We start from the raw sequence: 22,253 nt of genomic DNA, 5'->3' as shown, positions 1-22,253 counted from the left end.
TGTATTAACCCCCCCCCGTTTGTGTATTGATATATGTGACATCCTTCTAACCACCCTGATGTGTAATTATGTCCCCAGCCAACCTTTGTGTATTATTTAATTTTCCCAATGCAGCCCCCCCCCCTTGTTAATGTCCCTCCTTCTGTCACATCCACTATTTATTTAAAATAAAATACTTTTTTTTTGCTGGCCTTCATTCTTCCACTGTAACACAGCAGCTCTTCTCCCTTGTGCTCTTCTCCCTGTCAGGCAGTGACAAGCAACTGCTCCGTAAGAGCCCGCCCCCTTCAAAGGGGCGGGACGAAGAGCCTCAGTCAGTGATTGGCATGCCGGCAATCCATTAAGCGGCCAGCGGAGGCAGTTTTACAGCTGCTTTGAAGCTGTCAGCCGCATCGGCTGCAATTGGAGCTTGGTGTGCACACTGGGTCAATGGTATAGCGTTTTAATTGGGGGGGCACACTGGGGGGAACAGCATAATGTAGGGGGGGCCATGGCCCCCTCTGGCCCCCCCCTGGCGACGCCACTGTGCAGCAGACAACACATCCCACACAGTGTTTAACTCCTTTGCGACAATTGACATACCAGGCAAGTCATGACTTTAAAAGGTTTATACAGTAAATGAATTTACATGGGGAGATAGACAAAATGTGACATTCTGCCGTTGTTTCCTGGCATCTGTATTGTGCATCCAGGTTTTTAGGCTGTTCCTAGTTCAGCCTCTAGTGGCCGCCCTGCCTCTGTTTCTGCTCTCCTCCTATTGTTGTCACCTGGCCTCGTTACCGGCAGCCCTGCAGTATGAAGGCCTGTAGCTGCCTGCAAACTGGGCCTTTGCATTGTTTGGCTTTAGTCATTGTTCTCCTGCTAGCAGCATTCTATTTTGGATTACCTGTTGTGACCTGGCTTGCTTCTGACTCTCCTTCTGTATTCCGATTCGGCTTTGATGCCGTCCTTCTGATTCTTATCCGGCCTGCCAGGACTCCGTGTGCCCTGCCAGTGAGCTTCCAGCCGTGTGTCCAGTCGTTTGCCCTGCCAGTGGGTTTCAGTCGTGTGCCCTGCCAGTGGGCTTCTATTTCAGCATCAGCCTTGCCAGTCCCAGTCCTGCTCTTCTGTCTGCTGTGTGCCTGTCTACCCTGCACCATGTACCGCAGTGTACAAACAGACAACACTATCCCTACACCGAGGCCCCTCGCTAACCTGCTTACCCAGGGTGTGACAGAAAAGAGAGAGAGGGAACTCAACTACAGGCTACAAATAAAGCAAATTAATTAAAATTCAAATGTGGAGCTTTTTCATTTGGTTTTGTTTGTTTCGCTGGTGTCCCTAGAGTATTTGGCACCTGGGGCGGATCATGTAAGTGGCACCCCCACACACACTTTAAAATGTAATGAAAATTAATGTTGGCAAGAGTATTTGTTGCACAAATTTGTAAACTGTATGTCAACTGGAAAAATACATTAATAACTTATAAATAACATTTACTGAACATATAATACTGCTTTCTCTACTACCCCCCCCCCAAAAAAAACCCCAAGGTCCAAAGTGACAAATTAGTCTATCATTATATACTGAGGCAGACATTAAAAGTGGAACAGCATAACTACTACCACTAAACATTAAGCCAGATACTGACAGGGGTACAGGATAACTGCTATCATTATATACTGTGGCAAACACTGACGGGGGTACAGCATAACTGTTATCATTATATACCAAGGCACAAACTGATGGGGCATTACTGTTATCATTATATACTGAGGCAGACATTGATGGGGGTACAGCATAACTGTTATCATTATATACTGAGGCACACACTGATGGGGGTACAGCATAACGGTTATCATTTTATACTGAGGCACACATTGACAGTGGTACAGCGTAATCCCTATCACTACACATTGAGCCAGATGCCAGACATTGACAATAATGCAGCATAACCCTACTATACTAAGCCAAACATTGATGTGGTGTAGGCCTATCACTTCAGTTTCTGGCTTAGTATATAGTGATAGGGGTTATACTCAGTAGTGGGATTCAAATTTTTTAGTAACCACTTCCGACACACACACACAGACTCAGGCAGCCACACACAGTCAGACACACAGAGACTCAGGCCGTCACACACAAAGACTCAGGCAGTCACACACACACGGACTGTCCCAAAAGTTGTGTTATAAATAAGTAAAACTTACTGTAAAAAAGGTACTTTGAACAATTTCAAGCTGTTTAGCAAATATATATATATAAATCAGTTAATCAAAGTGTTCAATATAAGTCTGGAAAAAGTATATGCACTGGTAACATAGTAACATAGTTCATAAGGTTGAAAAAAGACCAAAGTCCATCAAGTTCAACCTATATACATATTGTGTCCCTACCGTGTTGATCCAGAGGAAGGCAAAAAAAAAAAAATGTGCTTTTTAGATTATTGATTAAACATGAGCCACTAAACATTTTTAAATCTACTTCTTGGAAACAAGGTGAAAACTGCATGTACATCAAGAAACAGTTTGACTCAAATTTGTATATGCTGTTTTAACCTTTTTTTTTCAAAAAGTATATTTTTTTCTTTACAATCAATCTAAAAAGCATCAGTGCATAGTTTTAACTACCATTAATTAATTAATGCTAACTACTAGACTTGGGCACCAGGGAGGTCTTCAGGGAAAAAAAATTCTTCATATTCCGCAAATATTCGCCTGTTCCTGTCTTCTCTTCGGGCTAATATTCGTGGACATTCTTTCTTTGTTTTTTCTTTGTTTTTTCCGGTTTTGTAGAAGGGGTTCATATGGAGTTAACGCGGTACGGACTACGCAGCAGCTCCGGCGCCAGGAGTTATGAGCAACTCTTAGTCGCCAGCAATGGTTGATGGCAGACGAGCCCCCTGCTGGCGACTAATAGATTGTAAGTTCTCTTATCTTTTTGTGTCGGTTTGTTACTTGATTTTTAATATTACTGACTGTTTGTAACAGCGCTACACACATTTATATAAATGTAATGTCTGGCATAGTATATAGTGATGGGAGTTATGATGTACATTCGAACATAACTCCCATAATTATATACTGAACAAGACATGGCAATGGTACAGCATAACACCCATCACTCTCACACGTTTACTAATCCACTCGCACTCTCTCTCTCTCAATGTCTTCCTACTTTTCCTCTGTCACTGTCAATGTTCCCGCTACAACTCCTTTTCCTCCTCCGCTTCATTCTTCCTCCTTCTTATTAGATCTCCTGGTGCAGTGGGCACAGAAGGTGGTGGGTGCAGCTTTAGTGTTGTCCGCTGGGATATGACAGCAAATCCCAACGCACAGCAGCAGTTGCCGTGCGCATCGCAAGGGAGCAGGATCGGAGGTCTGCATTAACAGACCTCCCTTGATTGACTTTAAGCCGGTTAGAGGGAGATCCTTGATGATTAAAAATTATAGCGCTGCCCCATACAGTTCTTTTTAAACCTAAAGCACAGTAGGACAAGTGCAGGGTATGCATTGTAATGGGTATTTTTTAAGCTGCAGTCAAGGATGCAACTCAAAACTATGCGCAAAAAAGCATGTACCATAATGTAGAGGTTGGATTGTATAAAATGTCTCTAAAAAAGTGATGTCGTTTTATAAAAATGTAGTTTAATCATATTTTAAAACACCTTGCTACAAGCCTATCTATCCTAACATTAAAGCTTCTCTACTCACAATACAAGCAGAGTACAATTGGCACTTTTATGTTAAATATTTATAAATAGTGTAAATGACAAAATGTAAAAGAATAAATAATTTTCCTCATGTATCACATTTTATGTTTCAGTATGGAAGCACATTGTTTTCTGTGTCATTAGTACCTGGCTACCACGTTGGTCTAGTGTCTGCTTTGTACAGATCAACAGAGGTCCAATAAGTCCAGAAGCAAAATCTCTTTGTGGATGTAGAGAACTGGAATAGTATCGAGTGAGGCATCTTGAATCAGAGGATTCAGGGGCATCATTTTTGGTTACTTTCCAGATATAGGTTATAGATTCATTTGGATACACAGGATATTTCTTCAACTGCATACCTGCATGGAACAAGCATAATAAGTAAATGCCTTTTCCTAACCCCCAGGCTAATTAACACACTTACACATCTATGCTAAAACACTCATACATACACCAAGTAATTTGGAAGTGGTGCTCCTGAGAGGGAAAGGTGGCCATTAGTCGCTACTACATGACAATGAATAATTATCGCATAGTCCAGGCTGGCAGGGTGGAACTCACTCTCTCTTACTCCATTACCTCACCTGCAGTCAGCTTTCTTTCTGGCTATTCACATGGTGCTCAAGTAGCCCCGCCTTCTGTCCAGTGTCATGTAACGTTGTGTTATGTGACCCTGTTGTGTTTTAGCCTCTTTGGGCTGATCTATACATTTTTTTTTCAGGTCGGAAGACCTTTGGAGCAGGCCAGGAGGCAATCTCCACCTGGCCACCCCAACCCTAGTATCTAGGCAGAGAGGTGCAGAGAAGCATTTTTGATTCCTTGCCCACTAACATGAGCGTATACCCTGGTCCTGTTACTATGTTGTGTTATGCTTGTCATGGGTACCATCAGCAAAAAAACATGCATTACCATCAAGACCTGCAATATCACTTATGTAAAGGCTGTTTTGAGTCTGTATTTGATGGAAGGGTTTCGAAGGGTATAAAGACCTCCTTCAGGACCCTCACCCTCAGGGCATTTTCGTTATCATTTTCAAGGCATTTCACTAGCGGTTCCTGGGCATTTACTTGGGTATTTTGAGCATTTTCGTTGCACCTCGATTAGGCATTCAGCTCCCTGGAATTATTCCCTGCTTCTCCAGACGTCCTCAACTCCCACGCAAGCACGCACCCTTTATTCATTTGGGCAATATACACAGCTGTACCACCCGGAAGTGTGTTTTAAGTGGGTTTTTTTTTTGTACCTGCATGACAAGACGCTTGTGCATTATTAAGATACACTCCTTGTCTCACATCTATTTTTTTATATATACACTACTGCGTTGTTGTACACGTTTTTATTGTGTGTCTACTCTCTCTGGCCTCCTCCTCCCCTTTCCCTTTGGTGGATGTATCGCTAACGTCCTTCCATTTCCACAACATATTTTCCCTTTACTCTTTACATTACACATGTCCTCTCCCTTGCCTGTCCGCATACACACAAGTTATAACTCATTTCTTTTTTATAAATTTTTTTATTATTCCACATGTTGGAGGTCTTGCTACCTCACTTAGGGACGATCCCTACCTTTCTGTGTTACTCCTATACAAAGTCTAGGTTCCCACCCCACTCACCGGCCCTAGGCAATATGGGCCGAACACTTTTGAAGTTCTCTTTAAGTTTTCAGTTCTGTTAGTTTCTGTTTTTCTCTGGGAACGGTTCTCTTGATACTAGGCTCCTACATTATATGTCACATTTTGGCTACTGATATGCTGCTTCTGACTCACATATTCTGGAATGACTCATTAATATATGGCTTATTTACGGATCGGTCGCGACTTACCTTGTTATTTGCTGTCGGATGCTCTTACCTGGCGTCCATTAATTTTTTTGTCACTTAACGTTAATGACCTTAGTACTCCCCATAAACGGAGAATGCTTTACTCTAAGGCCAAGAAAGTGCGTGCTCATATCTTATGTGTGCAGGAAACCTATTTTAAGCAATCTAACCCCAAAACATTTTTTGTGAAATATTTCCCTTGGCACTTTCACTCCATGGCAAAATCTTGTAAAGTGGGAGTCTCTATTTTTATTTCTAAACAACTGTCTTTTCAACTTGTTAAGAAAACGGTGGACCCCCAGGGTAGATTTCTGATCCTTAACTGTGTCGTTAATTCTGTTGATTATACCTTGGTTTCCTTCTAACACCAAACACATCACAAGCACTGACCTGGAAGTCCAGGGTGCTTTCAGGTCAAATGCTGTGAGTTTAGGGCTGATGATGATCAGATCACTCCTAATCAACTGTTAGTTTAAAAAAAATCCTGGCTCCTAACTTTTTTAGCTGGCGCCTAGATTCACAACAAATTTGTCAAGCCCTGACTTATGTCATCTTTATGCAGTACATGTCAATGCCAATTAGTTAGGATTCTATCTATTTTATTTATTTCCAAAAAAAAGGCCACCAAAATCCTCAGCACCAGGCCCGTGATGCTCTTAATCCGGCCGTGCCTCCAATGTGCGTCATCCAGCTTGTACCCACAGTGTGCTCCAGCCTTGTGCAGTTTTATTTGGCTAAATTTGTTTTAAATGGTTTGTGGACTGACTTTTTTACTGTTTAAGTGATTTAGTATTGATAGAATGACATATAAAAGTTGATTAAAAAAAAATTCCACTGCTTTTTTTTCATTATCGCCAAATTAACCTTGTATTAATATGCATTATAAAGCTAAACGGCCATATTTGAGTGCAGCCCACGCACACATACATTTCTGATGAAGTGGCCCACTGCAGAAACAACTTGGACACCCCTGGTCTAAAGGATCACCCTTGGTTGGATGTTAATACTATTGTTGAAATACCAAATTTAAGGGAAAGTTTAATCCTTTCATCATGGTTTAATTCATGTAAACTCTCGTATTGACTTCTCACTTGTTGCGAGATCTTGAAACGTCTAGTCACCAAAAAGATTTACATGCTTCTAAAGCAGCCTTGAATCAGGCAAACGAAAACCCAGGCAGAGTACAAACAGTTGGGAATTAACTATAAACAGGTTTGATTAATTAACTCCTTCAAAGCCCGGAGCAATTTTGCCATTTTTGCGGTATGTCTGTTTAGCGATTATTCTCCTTTCCTGTGATGTATTTTCAAGGAGAGATAGAGCTTTCTTTTGATACCATAGTTGGATGATTAGCTGAAAAGTTCGGGATATCCTGTCCTCCGATGACCTTCCGGGTTGCGTCACTGCTGACGTAACCCGGAAGGGAATGCCCGATTGCGCGTTTGAAACTGCCGGTAAGCTGTTACAGGAGATCGGCAATGTCAAACGACAGCCTGATCTCCCGTGCAGCGGCAGGGATGTGTCCCTGGTGCTGCACGAAGGGCTGGACGTACCGGGACATCCATAGGGGTTTCTTAATAGGCGTTTTTTGGATGTCCCGGTACATCTGTAGGGGAGTGAAGGGGTTATAAGGGGTGATAAGTATTTTACACTTCATCGCCAGTACTCTGATGCTAAGAGCAGGGAAACAGATTTTCGGTATGATCTTGATAACTATCAGAGGGAGATACGAGAACTCCAAGACAAATTGTGTAAAGACCAACAGGATAGTGTGCAAATGGCTATTTTTTGAATGGTGAAGGTGATGAATGAATTAAAACCCACACCACCGTGACAGTCTACTGTTTGAAGTTTGAGTAAGTAATTACAAACTGTACAGGAACAGGTTAAACAATTGGCTTCTGTTCAGTCACAACGGAATCATAAGGTTAAATTCTCTGATACACATGATTCATTTGATTGTGATGAAAATAAGATGGTGGCTGAGAGTGATGAGATCAGAAGGTCATACTTCAGGTGATCCATCTGCAATGTTACAAGGTGGCCCTATGGCCAGAACACACAGATCAGACAGGCGTAACTCTAGTGGAGCGAAAAAGCGTACTAAGGGGTTGCCCGTACCTGTCTATGATGCCTCTAAGGTAATTAAACTCCTTAACCCCTTAAGGGCAATACTGTTTCTTACTCATAGTATATTGTGGGACAATGGCTCTGAACATTTTTCAGTGTTGCTGTTTAGCTGTGATTTTCTTCTTTCTCATGTCGTGCTCCCACACATTATATATTGTTTTTTTCAGGACAAACAGGGCTTTCTTTAGATACCATTAATTTTATCATATCATCTAATTTACTATAAAAAAATGATAAAATATGGGGATTTTTTGTGAAAATAATTACTTTTTCTCACTTTTTAAACAAAAAACTTTTACTCATCTGCAAAAACTAATGAAAACCTGCTAATTTGTCTACTATTTGTCCTGAGTTTAGAAATACCCAATGTTTTTTTTTTTTGCTTTTTTCTGCACGTTATGGGGCAATAAGTACAGGTATCGATTTTCTATTTCAAAACCATTTTTTCCAAATCTGGTAATTCTTCCCCCATGTGCCATTTCGGGTATCTTTGAATCCGGCCAATGCAATTTATCCCATCAAATCATATATTTTTAAAAACTAGACACCCCGAGGTATTTCAAATGCTGGTATTTTAACCATTTCCATGCTCTAGTTCTACCATCAGCCTTTGTCAAACTTTATGGTAGTAAAAATTTTTTTTTTTTTTTTCACACGCGTTGTACTCCAGGTATAAATTTACAGCGCCTGGTATATGTCCCTGCCAAACAGCACCCCAATATGTGTTCAGCAACATCTCCTGAGCGCAGTGATACCCCACATGCATTTGTAGGGTTATTTGGGAGGTAAAAGGCCGCCTTTGTGAGGTGTGTATTTTTTTTGCCATTTAGACATCTGATCCTACTGCCCCCATGTCCCATATTTGGAACATCTTTGAACCCGGCCAATTCAATTTACCCCATCAACTCATGCATTTTTTAATACTAGACACCCAATGGGCATTTGTAATGCCAATATTTTAACTCTTTCCATGCGGGAATTTTTGTGAAGATAAAGAATTGTGGGACTTGCTTTTTTTGGTGACAGTGGGGATTTTTACATGTTACCATAGTTTTTAAAAAAAATTTAACATTATTTTTTTTTTTTGTACTAATCACTCTGATTAGTGAGCTGGGCTCCATTGATCTTGCATGGTTGGGTGCAGTACCTGCATTCCACCTGCAGGAGGAGCTCGAGAGTTCTCAAGAGGGTCTGGATAGACCAGATATACCCTCACCCTCCCTTTGTCTGAGAAACACTTTCTCAGACCAACCATGCATTCCCCTGGTGTCCTTATATGAATTAGGAAGCTATTAAAAGTAGCCATTCTGAGAAAAATGACAAGAGAAAATACCTGAGGGCCAATTGGGGAAGAAAAAAAGAGGAGAGAGGAAAAAAAAGGGAATATGATAGGGGGCATGATAGCATTATATGAATATATTCGGGGGCCAATACAAACCATTATGTGAAAATCTGTTCATAAACAGGACTATGCATAGGACACATGCGTTTAGACTGGAAGAAAGGAGATTTAGTCTAAAGTTTTTTTACAGTAAGGACAATAAGGATGTGGAATTCTCTGCCTGCAGAGGTAGTTTTATCTATAAAAATTACTGCAGTTTTTTCTGAAGTAATACTGCAGTTTTTTTGGACATGGAAAAACTGCAATACTGCGCTTTTACTGCAGTATTACTGTACATTTACTGCACTTTTACGTCATTATATTGCAAACCTACAGTTGTACTTCAATGTACTGCAGCTTGATTGCATTACAAAAATAACAGTGAAGTACAAATGCAGTAAAACTGCAATAAATGTGCAGTAATACTGCAGTAAAAGTACAGTATTGCAGATTTTTCATGTCCAAAACACTGCAGTATTACTTCAGAAAAAACTGCAGTAATTTTTCGTAAGGGACACGTTTAGGAGAACATTTACAGGACTAATGGGAACAGATCTAGCAAATCCTTATTTATGACATGATGACCTAAATCTTTATATACATGATTTACATCATCATGTTACTCAAATGAGTGACCAAATCAAAAATGTAACGGAACAAATGACTAAGTTAAGTCAAACTATGTCTACAGCGACCCCCAATCCTTTTTTAGGGGTAGGTCCTGCTACAAAACCAGCTCCTCCGCAATAGATCATAGCATGAGTAAAGCCTCTGTGGCAGTCCAGAACCGGTTATCAGATGATGTAATGCCTATTTCCAGATCCTCGCCATCTATCAGGTAATTGTGTTAATGATGGTAAAACCTATGTGGTCCCTCCACTTCTGAATAGGGAGGACGCAAGCTAACCTGTCTTTAAAAGCACCTAGTTCCCAGGAACCGGCTCTGAAGGAGTTACCTGATGAGATGCCAACCGCTAGTAGCAGTTAGAATGCTCATGACATTCCTGAGAAGGAAGAACTTGTGGGTAAGAATGTGCATAGATCAGAACAGGTTGGAACTACTGCAGAGACAGGTAACATATGGAAGACAAGTAATATGTTGATACATTCTAATTCCTTATGTGAACCAGAAGAACATGAATGAAGATATTATGTTTCTGTAGACATACAGGATTCATCACGGGCAACTATCTTGTCAAATGTGTACTTTCAACAGGTAAGAGGTACAACAGAGGTTGTCTGTGATACACGCAGACAACCTCTGCTGCTGTCTGTACTTCCGCCCTGGCTTCTATGAAGGAGAACAGGCGTGATGTAACCTTCCGGTGCTCAGTCATAGAAGCACCGGCATAAGTACCGGCAGCAGCGGAGGTTGTCTACACACGTACATAGAGTGTATATGTAGCGTTTTACAATAAGCCCCCCTACTTTGGTCCCTGTGCCCCCCCATAATATGAAAGCTGGAGACGCCACTGTCCACCTTCATGGAGCCCTTTTGTGTCCAGTTCGTGATACCGTGACCCGGTAATATTTTATAAGGCGTTTTATTTTGTAACCAGCCCAGACACTGTATGTGACTGCAGCTCCAGCTTTCAAAGGAACAATCAGGTAACCTGGCTGGAGCTCTTAATCAGCCAGTACAGCCCTGTTTGCCCAGATGGCACCCACACCACAGGGGGGATAACACAGGTTATTCCTTAATCCCCTCACCTGATACATCGCCTGTGTACTGATGGGATTTGTGATGGGGTGTGGGTGATGGGATTGGGAGTTGGGTTCGGTGCAGATTGAATTGAGGTTCTGTGTGTTTGTAATAAAGGAGTTCTTGTTTTACTACGAAATGTGGTCTGACTGATCCGTGGATTGCAGGAGCTATCCATATGAGGGACTGACTGGTGATTCCTCAGCCCTCAAACAGGGGTACCCAGCCTTGGGTACGGTGACCCTGTAACAATAAGGTATGTCAGAGGGGGAAAAATGGTAAATAGGGAGAAATAAGGCATATCAAGGGTGGCAATATAGGGGGGTATAAGGCATATCTGGGGGCAGAGTGGCATATAGGGGCTATAAGGCATATCAGGGGGCAGGTTGGCATATAGGGGGTATAAGGCATATCTGGGTAGCAGAGTGGCATATCTGAGTGGCAAGCTGTGGGGGCAGATGTGCATAACTGGGTGGGCAGGTCAGCAAATAAAAGGAAATAAAAAGGCATTTTTATCGATCTTAGTTTTTATTAACCCCTTCGAGACTGGGACCTACCTGGTATGCCATGGTTGCATGGTAGCTGCAAACCGGGAGGTACCAGGTAGGTCATCCCAAACGCCCCCACATCACCACAATAGGGGTGATCGCGGGGGCGCTGCTGTCTGGCTAGGTGTCTGGGCAGACCTGCGCAACCACCCCGAGCCCGCCCTCGAGCCTTCGATCACTCCCACGGAGGGATTTTGTCGGCTCAAAATGCAATCGCCGGCAAACCAGCAATCGCGTTTTCAGCTGCCACAGGGAAAGGGGTTGTTTGTTGATTGGGTCCCCACACAAGTTCCCCTGCTGCCTGATCACTCCATGAGAGCGTCAGTGCAGCGTTAACCCCTTTAGGGGTTATTACCCATTTTGTACCGGGCTCTGCTGCTGTGGTCTGCCTACTGGAGTGATCAAAGAGACTCCTCCCTGCAATCATCGGTCTACCAGGGACAGGGTTCTTCGGTCTCCACATGAGTGTGGAGACCAGCCCCAACCCTCCCTTGCTTCCCGACTGCTCAATTAAGAGCAATCATGGAGTGTTAACCCCTTCAATGCCGCAATTGTGTATTATTATTATTATTATCTTTTATTTATATAGCACCAACAGTTTTCGCAGCGCTTAATACAATACATATATATTCATGTGTGACAAGACAAGAATTGACAGACTAAGACAAACCGATACATTAAGCTTACAATCTTGAGGGAGTATGGGTATGACCCCTTGTGGGGACAAGCTTGTGGGGACTAAATATCGGTCAATGCTGTGCTTCAATGGAGCATCAGCATTGAAAGAGTTAAAACATTTTTTTTTTTAATTAAAAAATAATAGCACTGACCTGAAAGTCCAGGGTGCTTCCAGGTCAAATGTTGTCAGTTTATTAACTGCTGCAGAACCAATCAAAGTCTGGTGATGATGATCACATCACTCCTGGCCAATAGGAGTGATCTGATCATTATGGCAGCCCCTGGATGACCCTGCCCTACAAAGAGAGAGGGGGTCATCTAGGGTAATTATGAAAAAAAACACAAATTATTAATAAAAAAAATACATACCGTATTTGCTCGATTATAAGACGACCCCCCGCCAAAAGAAATCTGAATATTAATTTAGGAAAAAAAGAAAGCCTGAATATAAGACGACCCTATAGGAAAAAAGTTTTACCAGTAAATGTTAATTCATGTAAACTATTTTTTTTAATAAAAGCTATGATTGAGAAAAATATTTTGTTTTTAATTCCTTTTATTTTCCAACCTGCCCTCCAGTTATGCACATCAGTGGGTGTTGTCTGTGTCCATCGCTTATCTGATTATAAGACAAGGTTTTTTTCAGAGCAAATGTCTGCGCGATGGACGCAGACAACCCCCGCTGCTAACCGGAAGGAGGTGCGGTTAGCAGCGGGGTTTGTCTGCGCAGACATTTGCTTTGAAATAAACCTTGTCTTATAATCGAGCAAATACGGTAATTATTAACTGATCACTTGTCAGTGACACTTTAAGTCACTGATTATTGATCAGTCTCCCTGATCAATGTCAGCGGCCTAAACTTGTCACTTACAAGTAATCTGATAAAAAAATATTTAAAAAATAATTTAAAACCAAACAATTTAATAGTCATGTGTCTCAGACATTGTGGAGTCAAAACTGGAATGTGCGCATTTAAATTTTTAAATATCTATGCATTTGGGGTATCGCTGTACTCGGGGGCTGTTAATGAACACAAATCAAGACCTATTTTGTTTTTTCACACATCCACTCAGAAAAATAAACATGGTGAAACCGCAAAGTGGATGTGAAAAATGTTTTCTTTTCTTGTTAGACTAAATTTGGAAATCGCCAGTGTGGAATCAGCTGCATGGGACAGGCCAATATGCCCCTAACTAGATTCCCTGAGCTGTCTAGCTTTAGGAAATATATAGAGTTTTAGGGGGTTAAATTTAAATACGGGGCATCTAATTTTCAACACTTTTTATTTAACCATTTTAGTGCCAGTCTGTCCTAAACATTGCAGTAACATTTAGTTTTTTTTTTTTTTTTTTTTTCATTTTTAACAAACCCATTCTATCCGAACATTCTTTGGAATGTCATATATACTTTTGTATAAATAAAATAAATGAAAATACCAGGCACATGAGGTGTTTCCAAAAAGAGGACAAGTACCTAAATACACTTTTGGAGGTTTTTTTTTCCATTTGCACTGGTTTTTATTAAGTTTTTATAGATGAAACTGTGAAAATATTTCCTTTTTTTTCCTAATTTCCCCCACATTTTTAGATATTTTTCATACTTAATGATGTTTTATATATATAATTATTATTTCAAAAGAAAGCCCTACTTGTGCTGAAAACAATATATGATTTGTGTGGGTGCACTAACTGAGAAGAGATAATTTACTGTTGAAGAAAGACATAGCAAAAACCCGGTCCTGAAGGGGTTCAATATGAAAAAATAGTTTGTGTGAATTAATGTTTACTAGTAGAAAATTTTTCCTATAGGATAGTCTTATAGTCAGGATTTTTCTTTTTTTCTAAATTAATATTCAAATTTTGGGGGATCATCTTATAAACGAGCAAATACGGCACTTCCTTCCTGACATGATAATTAGATCCTGTGATATTTGTCTTGCCACTATTCATACTTGTATATATAGTTCTCTCTGTGTGTTCTCATGCGCTTCATAGTGTGTCCCTGATTGGCAGAAATAAACGTGTATATATGTCTGACTGGCCCGTGGTACAAATGCAGGGATCCAAAATATTCACTGCCCTAGATTGTGCACAGGGATACTGGACTATCCCGGTACACAAGGGGGAACAATATAAATTGGCCTTCACATTTGGGAAACAGCAGTATACTTGGACCCGGATGTCTTTTGGTTACATAAATTCTGGTCATGAATTAGTGGTATTCATGCATAAAGCTATGCCTGATGCATTTAAAAGGGGAACCTTAGCCTATGTGGATGATATCTTACTCAAAAGTACTCCTTTTAACAGACATATCTTGGAAATCAGACATGTCCTTAACCCCTTCGTGACAAAGGCTGATTTTACTTTTTGTACCCTTCGTGACAATGGCCTTTTTAACATTTCTGCGCTGCTTGTGTTTAGCTGTAATTTTCTTCTTTCCCGTTTACTGAACCCACACATTAGATATTGTTTTTTTCAGGACAAGAAGGGCTTTCTTTAGATGACATTGTTTTGATTGTATCATATTATTTACTATTAAAAAAAGTATAAAATATGGTGAAAAATTTAGAAAAAAATGACTGTTTCTAACTTTTAGTTGAAAAATCTTTTACTCATCTATAAAAGGTAATGAAAAAACCTGCTAAATAGATTCTACTATTTGTCCTGAGTTTGGAAATACCCAATGTTTTTATGTTTTTTTTGCTTTTTTCTACCCATTATGGGGCAATAAGTACAGGTAGCGTTTTGCTATTTCAAAGCCATTTTTTCCAAATCTGGTAATTCTTCCCCCCATGTGCCATTTCGGGTATCTTTGAACCCGGCCAATGCATTTTACCCCATCAAGTCATATATTTTTGAAAACTAGACAGCCCAGGGTATTTCAAATGCTGGTATTTTAACTCTTTCCATGCACTTATTCTACCAGCAGCCTATGTCAAACTTTATGGTAGTCATTTTTTTGCATTTGTTTTGCCACACACATTTCAATTCAGGTATGAATTAAAATGTTCTCGTTTATGTCACTATCACAAAACACCCCAATATGTGTTCAGCAACATCTCCTGAGCGCAGTGATACCCCACATGAATGATTTTGCCTGGCTGTTTGGGGGCAAAAGGGCCACATTTGGGGCATGCACATTTTTCAATGTTGAACTTTGGCATTTGGGGATCCACTGCCCATACCCTATTTGGTACATCTTTGAGCCGGGCCATTTCAGTGTGCCCAACAAAACCATATATTTTTGAAAACTAGACACCCCAGGGTATTTTAAATGCTGGTATTTTAACTCTTTGCATGCACACATTTTACCACCAGCATTTTTTCAAAGTTTGCAGTAGTATTTTTGTGTGTGTATTTTTCCCACACATACCTACTTTATGCATGAATTTACAGCTCCTGGTATATGCCGCTGTCACACGACACCCCATAATGTGTTCAGCAACATCTCCTGAATGCAGTGATACCCCACATGCATGGGTTTGTCATTTTTTGGGGGAACTAAAAGGCCACATTTGGTACGTGTGCATTTTTCTAATTGGAAATTATATGTGTGGCCATCCTTCTCCCGGTGTTAATTGGGACATTGTTGAACCCGGCCAATTCAATTTACCCCATCAAATCATACATTTTTTTAAAAGTAGACACCCCACGGGCATTTAATATGCCAGTATTTTAACTCTTTCCATGCGAGAATTGTTTTAAGCTAATATGCTAATTTTAGGACTTGCTCACAAAAATATATTTTTTATATATATATTTTATTTTTTTTTGCCTTTTTTTTTTAAAAAAAATTTAACATTTTTTTTCAACTTGGAGGTTCCCCTGATAGTGACATCAGTGGGAAATGATTTTTACATTTTACTGGTTTTTTACTATTTTTTTCTAATTATTATTAATTTTATTTTATTTTTTTTATTTATTTTTACTAATCACACTGTGATTAGAAAGCTGGGCTCCATTGACTTGCATGGTGAATGCAGTACCTGTATTCAACCTGCAAGTGGAGCCAGAGTTCTCTAGATGGTCTGGACCATCTAGCGAACTTTAAAACTTGTTTGTATCTCTTGCAGGGCGGCGGCCATCTTGCTTGATGGCGAAGATCACGGGCAGCTGCGGCTGTGACCGCTCTCCGGAGCGGTCACAGCCCATCGAAAGGTAAGTGTTTGGTGTCGCTGGATGCCTCCTGATCGAGGCATTCCAGCGACACCATTTAAGTTTAGGAGGCGATCGTTGATCGCCTCCTAAACGCTTTTAAAACGGGCGTCCGCCGCCATACAAAGTATGGCGGATGTTGACGCCCCGTGGAGGGGCCAGAGATGGCCCCTTCGTGCCGATCGCGGCGTTGCTGAATGCCTCGAGGTCGAGGCATTCAGCAACGCTTTTTGGGTGCAGAAAGCGAAAGTAGATCGCTTTCTGCACCCGTTTAAAGACGTGCCGGTCCTGGCACGTCAATTGTCGTAAAGCACATGCTTTTCCGTGTCGTGCCAGGACCGGCAATTGTCGTTAAGGGGTTAATCAGTTAAGAGAGGCAGGAGTTAAAATTTTGTTACAGAAAGCCCAATGGTGTCATACTAAGGTTAACTTCCTCGGACATGAGGTAGCTTCTGAAAGGTTAAATCCACAGAAGAAAAAAGTTGAAGCCGTTCTGACTGACTAAACATCTAGCAGTGTCAGAGAATTCAGATCGTTCCTAGGAATGACCAATTACTCCAGTAAGTTTATTGATAACTATGCAGAAATAACCTCTTTTACAGCTGCTTAAGAAAGATTTAAGTTGGAACTGGGTGGAAGCCCAGGACAAAGCCATAGATAAGTTAAGGAGAAAACTCACTCAGGCACCCTGCTTAGCATATCTAGAGGGAGGTAAGCCTTTCTATCTGGAAACAGGGTTTACTAACGTAAGCATTAGTGCAGTTTTGTATCAAAAACAGGATAATATGAACAAGGTCACTGTATATGCTAGCAAAACCTTGTCACCTGTTGAAGTTAAATTCTACATTCTATATTGTCTGCCGTATGGGCAGTGCAGAATTTCGGAACTATATTCACTGCGAGAAAATTGTTGTAGAAACAACACCAACCTCTACAATATTTGCAGAGTGAAAGGATACGTGACAGTAACTGCATGGGCTTTATCTTTACAGGGATGGCCATTAGAAGTCCATTATAAGCAAAATAAGTATCTAAAATATCCTACTGCCAATCTTATTACTGATGATTGTAAAAATAATGAGGACTTGCGAATCTTAATGAAATATACTGTCCAACTCAGTTTGTTGGATGAATCGCTAATCAGAACATCCAAACATGGTATACAACAATGGGTAGTTCCTACCGCATTTAGAGGTTTAACATGCACTTGATGCACCTACTTCTGGTCATCGTGGGGATAAAATCACATATGGGATACTGCGTGATTATGCCTACTATTATTGCCGAGGATGTTTGATTTGTCCGCAATTCTAACCTCATTCTCCAACCCATCGTGCACCAACAGAAAGGGGGAATGTCTTTACCTTGATCTGACATACAAATTGATTTCATAGGACTTGTAACTAGATCTTCAAGAGGTAACACATATATGTTAACTGTTACATGTATGTTTACAAAATGGGTAGAACATATTCCATGTAAAGAGAACACTATTTCTGTGTGTGCCGCATTATTAAACCCTTCACGACAAAGCCCGTACATGTATGGGCTCCCAATGCATTGTCATTAATGGGTTTAAGGACATCCAGTTGTCCTTAAGGGGTTAATTAATCATGTATTTTCCAGATTTGACCTTCCTCAGAGAATTGAGTCAGATCGTGGAAGTCATTTCACAAGTGAAAAGATGACAAAAATGTGGAAGATCTTAGATGTAAAGTGCAAGCTACCATGCAGCCTCTAGCGGAGGATCAGAGTGTTATAACCAGTCCATAGTTAATATACTCAATGGCAATTAGAGCTACACCTAGTACTGCTACTAAAATGTTGCCTTTCGAAATGATGACCGGTAGGAAGATGGTTTTACTACAACACTTGCTATATTGCACGTTTTCGCAGTTTGCTAAGAAGCTAGGATAGGTATATCTTTATGGCAAATGACATTGAACGTATGTATACTTATACTATTCTTCTTGAATTTTAAGGTTAGGAGTCCAAATCGAGTTCTGTATTTCTTTGATGTAAGATGTACAAGAAGGATGTAGCAACCATCTGGATCGTCCTGCTCCTGTGTCCTTAGATACGGGTGGAACCGATCACAAAGCCAGGACCATCCTCTGGCATCATGATCCAAGAGACTCCCGTATTCATTCTTACAGAAAGAGGATTCTAAGGCAGCTTGTATTCACCAGTCTTGCCTATGAAATGGGAAGTGCTCTTCCTCTTTACATCAACCCAGAACTTACAGAAATATGTTTCATATTGTCAATTCCCTATGTTACACCACAGAAAACTATTCAGTTGAAAACTATATATTATGTCAGAACATGGAAGGATGATATCTGTGACCGACTCGTCCATTCAGGTACACCGCTGTGGATATTATACGGCCCAACCGCCTGTTCGTCTGGAACCCAGTTTCTATGTTATACCCCTTTTTCGTATTGCCCCGACCCAGAAGCTGCCCTCTGCCGCCCACACCGCCAGGCCTGGTACCGTGACATACAGGTTTTACTTTTGGAACTGCTGGGCGGCCAGAATAGCCTCCTGCCCCACCATGCCCTCTGTGAACCAGACAGGATTATCTCCACAGGGTGCCCAGCCAGGGCTCCTGCCTGACGATCGGTGGAAGATATCAGAGGTGGGGGTCTGTTTGCAGCTAATCCCTTTATCTCCCCTATTGTTCCTGGGACACCTGAATCCCCCAGCTAAAAGGGGCGGTTATGTTACTCAGACTTCTCATTCTGTGTGTTGATGTGATTATGTGGATATATATATACCTGTGCCTGCGTACAATAAAGTGTTCTTAATGTTTTACCCTACACTGAGTCTCGGCTAGTGACTGGAAAATGGGCAAAGAGTGTGTTGTCCCAGGCTAAGGGGGCACAAGTCAGCGGAGGTAGTCGGTCGGACTAGCCAGATCCCTGACAATATCCATGTAAAAATCCAAACTCCGAATGTTTTGAGGTTTCAAACAGATTGTGTCAAATTTAAAGACAATAACTTTCAGTGTGATGGGAATTCTTTTATATATGATTTTACCAATGCTTTATGTGGAATTGAGTACACTAAACATGGTATACTATGGAAAAAACTGGTACAAGTACATGCTATTTTCGTGAAAGATAAATTGTTGGTCAGTACTCTGTATAACAATAAGAGTGTGTTCCGGAAAGATCAAGTGACCGATAAGGCGATTCCCTTACCGTCTTCTGTGTTACTGATCAAGGTACCCCAAGACTCACGCATCAACATAGGGGATGTTACTTTGTACCCCGTGAATACCCCGGTTGATGCGTTCCAAAACCTCGACATTCCCGTTAATCCTGATCTCATATATCTACTTGACCATAAACCTAACCATACTATACAGATGTCTATAAAAAAAATACATTGAGTTCAACCCTTCTACCTAACCTTCCTATTCTTGATCCAAAAGAAGGAAAAAAAAACCCAATTAAGCTACTTCGAATTCAGCAATCAGGGGGAAAAAATTCCTTCCTGACTCCAAGAGGCAATCTGATCAAGAAACTCTAAAATAATGTTATTCTATTTATATCCCTGTATGTCATGCCTTTCTAAGAAAATATCGAGGCCCCTTTTGAAGGTATCTAATGTATTGGATAACACCACCTCCCTTGGAGGTGAATTCCATACCTTTATTGTCCTCACTGTAAAGAATCCCTTCCTTTGTCATCTATGAAACCTGCGCTCTTCCAGTCTCAGAGGGTGACCTCTTGTTCTTTGTATATTTCTGTTAATGAACAGGTCACTGAAGAGCTCTTTATATTGGCCCTACATATATTTATATAATGTTATCATATTAGCTCTGAGACACCGTTTTTATAGCATATATAATTTTAACTTTTTTAGTCTCTCTTCATAACTAGTATCACCCAATATTAATTTCGTAGCCCTCCTTTGCACTTTTTCTAATTCATTAATGTCCTTTTTAAGGACCGGTGCCCAGAATTGTACCGCATATTCAAGGTGAGGTCTTACCAATGGGCTGCAAAGAGGCAAGATAATATCCTCCTCCCTTGAATCGATACCTCTTTTTATGCATGCTAAAACCTTATTGGCCCTCGCAGTTGCTTCCTGGCATTGCGCACTGTTGTCAAGTCTGCCCAGTCCCCAACTCTGTCTAAATCTTCCTGCAAAGAAGAAACATCAAGATTAGTCTGAATTACCCGGCCTAATTTTGTGTCATCAGCAAAAACTGTGACATGGCTCTCAATGCAGCTTGGGAGATAATTTCTAAATAAATGAAAAAGAAGAGGACCGAGGACAGACCCCTGAGGCACTCCACTTAATACCTGCGTACAGGCTCAGAAACATCCATTCACAACAACCCTCTGCATTTTATCTTTTAGACAATTTCTGATCCACATAGAGACATTTGCCCCTTTTATGTGGAACCGTATCAAATGCCTTAGCAAAGTCCAGATAAATCACATCTACAGCCACCCCCAGGTCTATATTTTTTCTAACTTCTTCATAGAATGCTAATAGGTTGGCTTGACAAGACCAGTCTTTCAGTGAGAGATCTGCAGTTCAGGTAAGGGGGTGGGGGAGGGTTTTTGAGGAGATATGTGTGATTAATGGAATAAATGAGTATTTAAATGTTTGTGAATGAGTGTGTGTGTGTGATAGCATGGATGTGTAAGGGGGGGTGGTAGCATGGCATAGGGAGGCTGTACTCACACTCCTATCATCCCCAGGTTCCAGCATGTACTGGCTGCCTTGGCTTTATAGGAGTGTGATTGCTGTTAGCAGTTATATATATATATATATATATATATATATATATATATACCTCCAGAAATGCATTTTAACCCCCTATATGCCACTCTGCCCCATGATATGCCTTTTAAAAGGCATATCATGGGACAGAGTGGCATATAGGAGGGTATAAGACATTTCTGGAGGCACATCATGGGGCACATCATGGGGCAGAGTGGCAAATAGGGGGTATAAGGCATTTCTGGGGGCAGAGTGGCAATCCTGGGGGCAGATGTGCATAACTGGGGAGGCAGGTTGGCAAATAAAAGGAAATAAATATATATTTTTCTCAATCAGAGATTTTATTAAAAAATTGTTTACATGAATTAATATTTACTAGTAAAACCTTTTTTCCTATAGGGTAGTCTTATATTCAGGTTTTTGTTTTTTTCCTAAATTAATATTTAGATTTTGGGGCGTCGTCTTATAATCAGGGTCGTCTTATAATCGAGCAAATATGGTACTTATCACGCGTGGTTCTCTATAAGCAGACAATTTAAATGAATTTCAAACATTTTATTATGCTTTGCATTGCTTATATTCCTTTATTGTTTCTTATCTCAATGGAGTGTGGATCTCTGGTCTTTATATGGAAAATGTCTTAGAGTGCATTGTTTAAATGAACAAAGTTCAGAGTGGTGACTATTTTTTCTCTTCGACTGTTATATATATATATATTTTTTTAAAGATATGTATATTTGTTTCATTTAGCAGGCTTGATTCTGCTGGGTGAGCCTCTGTGGTGCATGTAGGGTGAGCCCCTGTACCTTATTGTTATTAAGGTTATTATTATTATTCTTGCTTCAGTTCCATTAATATATATATTTTTAGAGTATTTCCCTTTCTTATTGTAATTACTATGGCTGAAAATCCCAGCCCCTCTCAAGATTTTTTGTTAACTTGGTTAGAATCTAAGTTTGCTTCCTCTATGGAAGCTTTTATGACTAAAATGTCTGAACACATGACCCAACCTCCACCTACTCAGGGTTCTGCATCACTAGACCCTATTCCTGAACAGACTCTGCTAGAGTCTAATGTGTATGATTACGATCATTCGGAAGATTCTTATACCCGTAAACGCCCATGGAAGGGCAAAAGTGCGACAGCCTGCAAGGGTAAGGCCCCTGCCAAACGTTCTAAATATACCAGCTCCTCTCATACTGTTGCTGGGTCGGGTCATGTTTCTACAGTTCCTGATAAGCCTGAGGGTGTTATGACACTCCTTGATGAGTGGCATGCCACTTCATCTGATGAATCCCAGTATTCTGTTATCGTCCGTGAGTCTATGATGGGTGAGCCCCATCAATCTATGTCAGCCGCTAATGCCACTAATTCACAGAATATTAAATCTCCTATTGCCAACACCCC

At 40.7% G+C, this 22,253-nt stretch overlaps 1 protein-coding gene across 1 annotated transcript in view; it reads right to left on the bottom strand.

The window, feature by feature from the left end:
• F8 (coagulation factor VIII) overlaps positions 1-22,253 on the bottom strand; it is a 694,472-nt gene that overhangs the window by 445,648 nt on the left and 226,571 nt on the right. Inside the window, exon 11 of the mRNA XM_053474021.1 lies at positions 3,839-4,050. Within this exon, the coding sequence (XP_053329996.1) occupies positions 3,839-4,050 (212 nt within the window). The remainder of the gene's footprint in view (positions 1-3,838; positions 4,051-22,253) is intronic.

The sequence above is a fragment of the Spea bombifrons genome, chromosome 8 (genome assembly GCF_027358695.1).
Source record: "Spea bombifrons isolate aSpeBom1 chromosome 8, aSpeBom1.2.pri, whole genome shotgun sequence".
Classification (NCBI taxonomy): domain Eukaryota; kingdom Metazoa; phylum Chordata; class Amphibia; order Anura; family Pelobatidae; genus Spea; species Spea bombifrons.
This window is presented reverse-complemented; position numbering and strand designations above follow the sequence as displayed.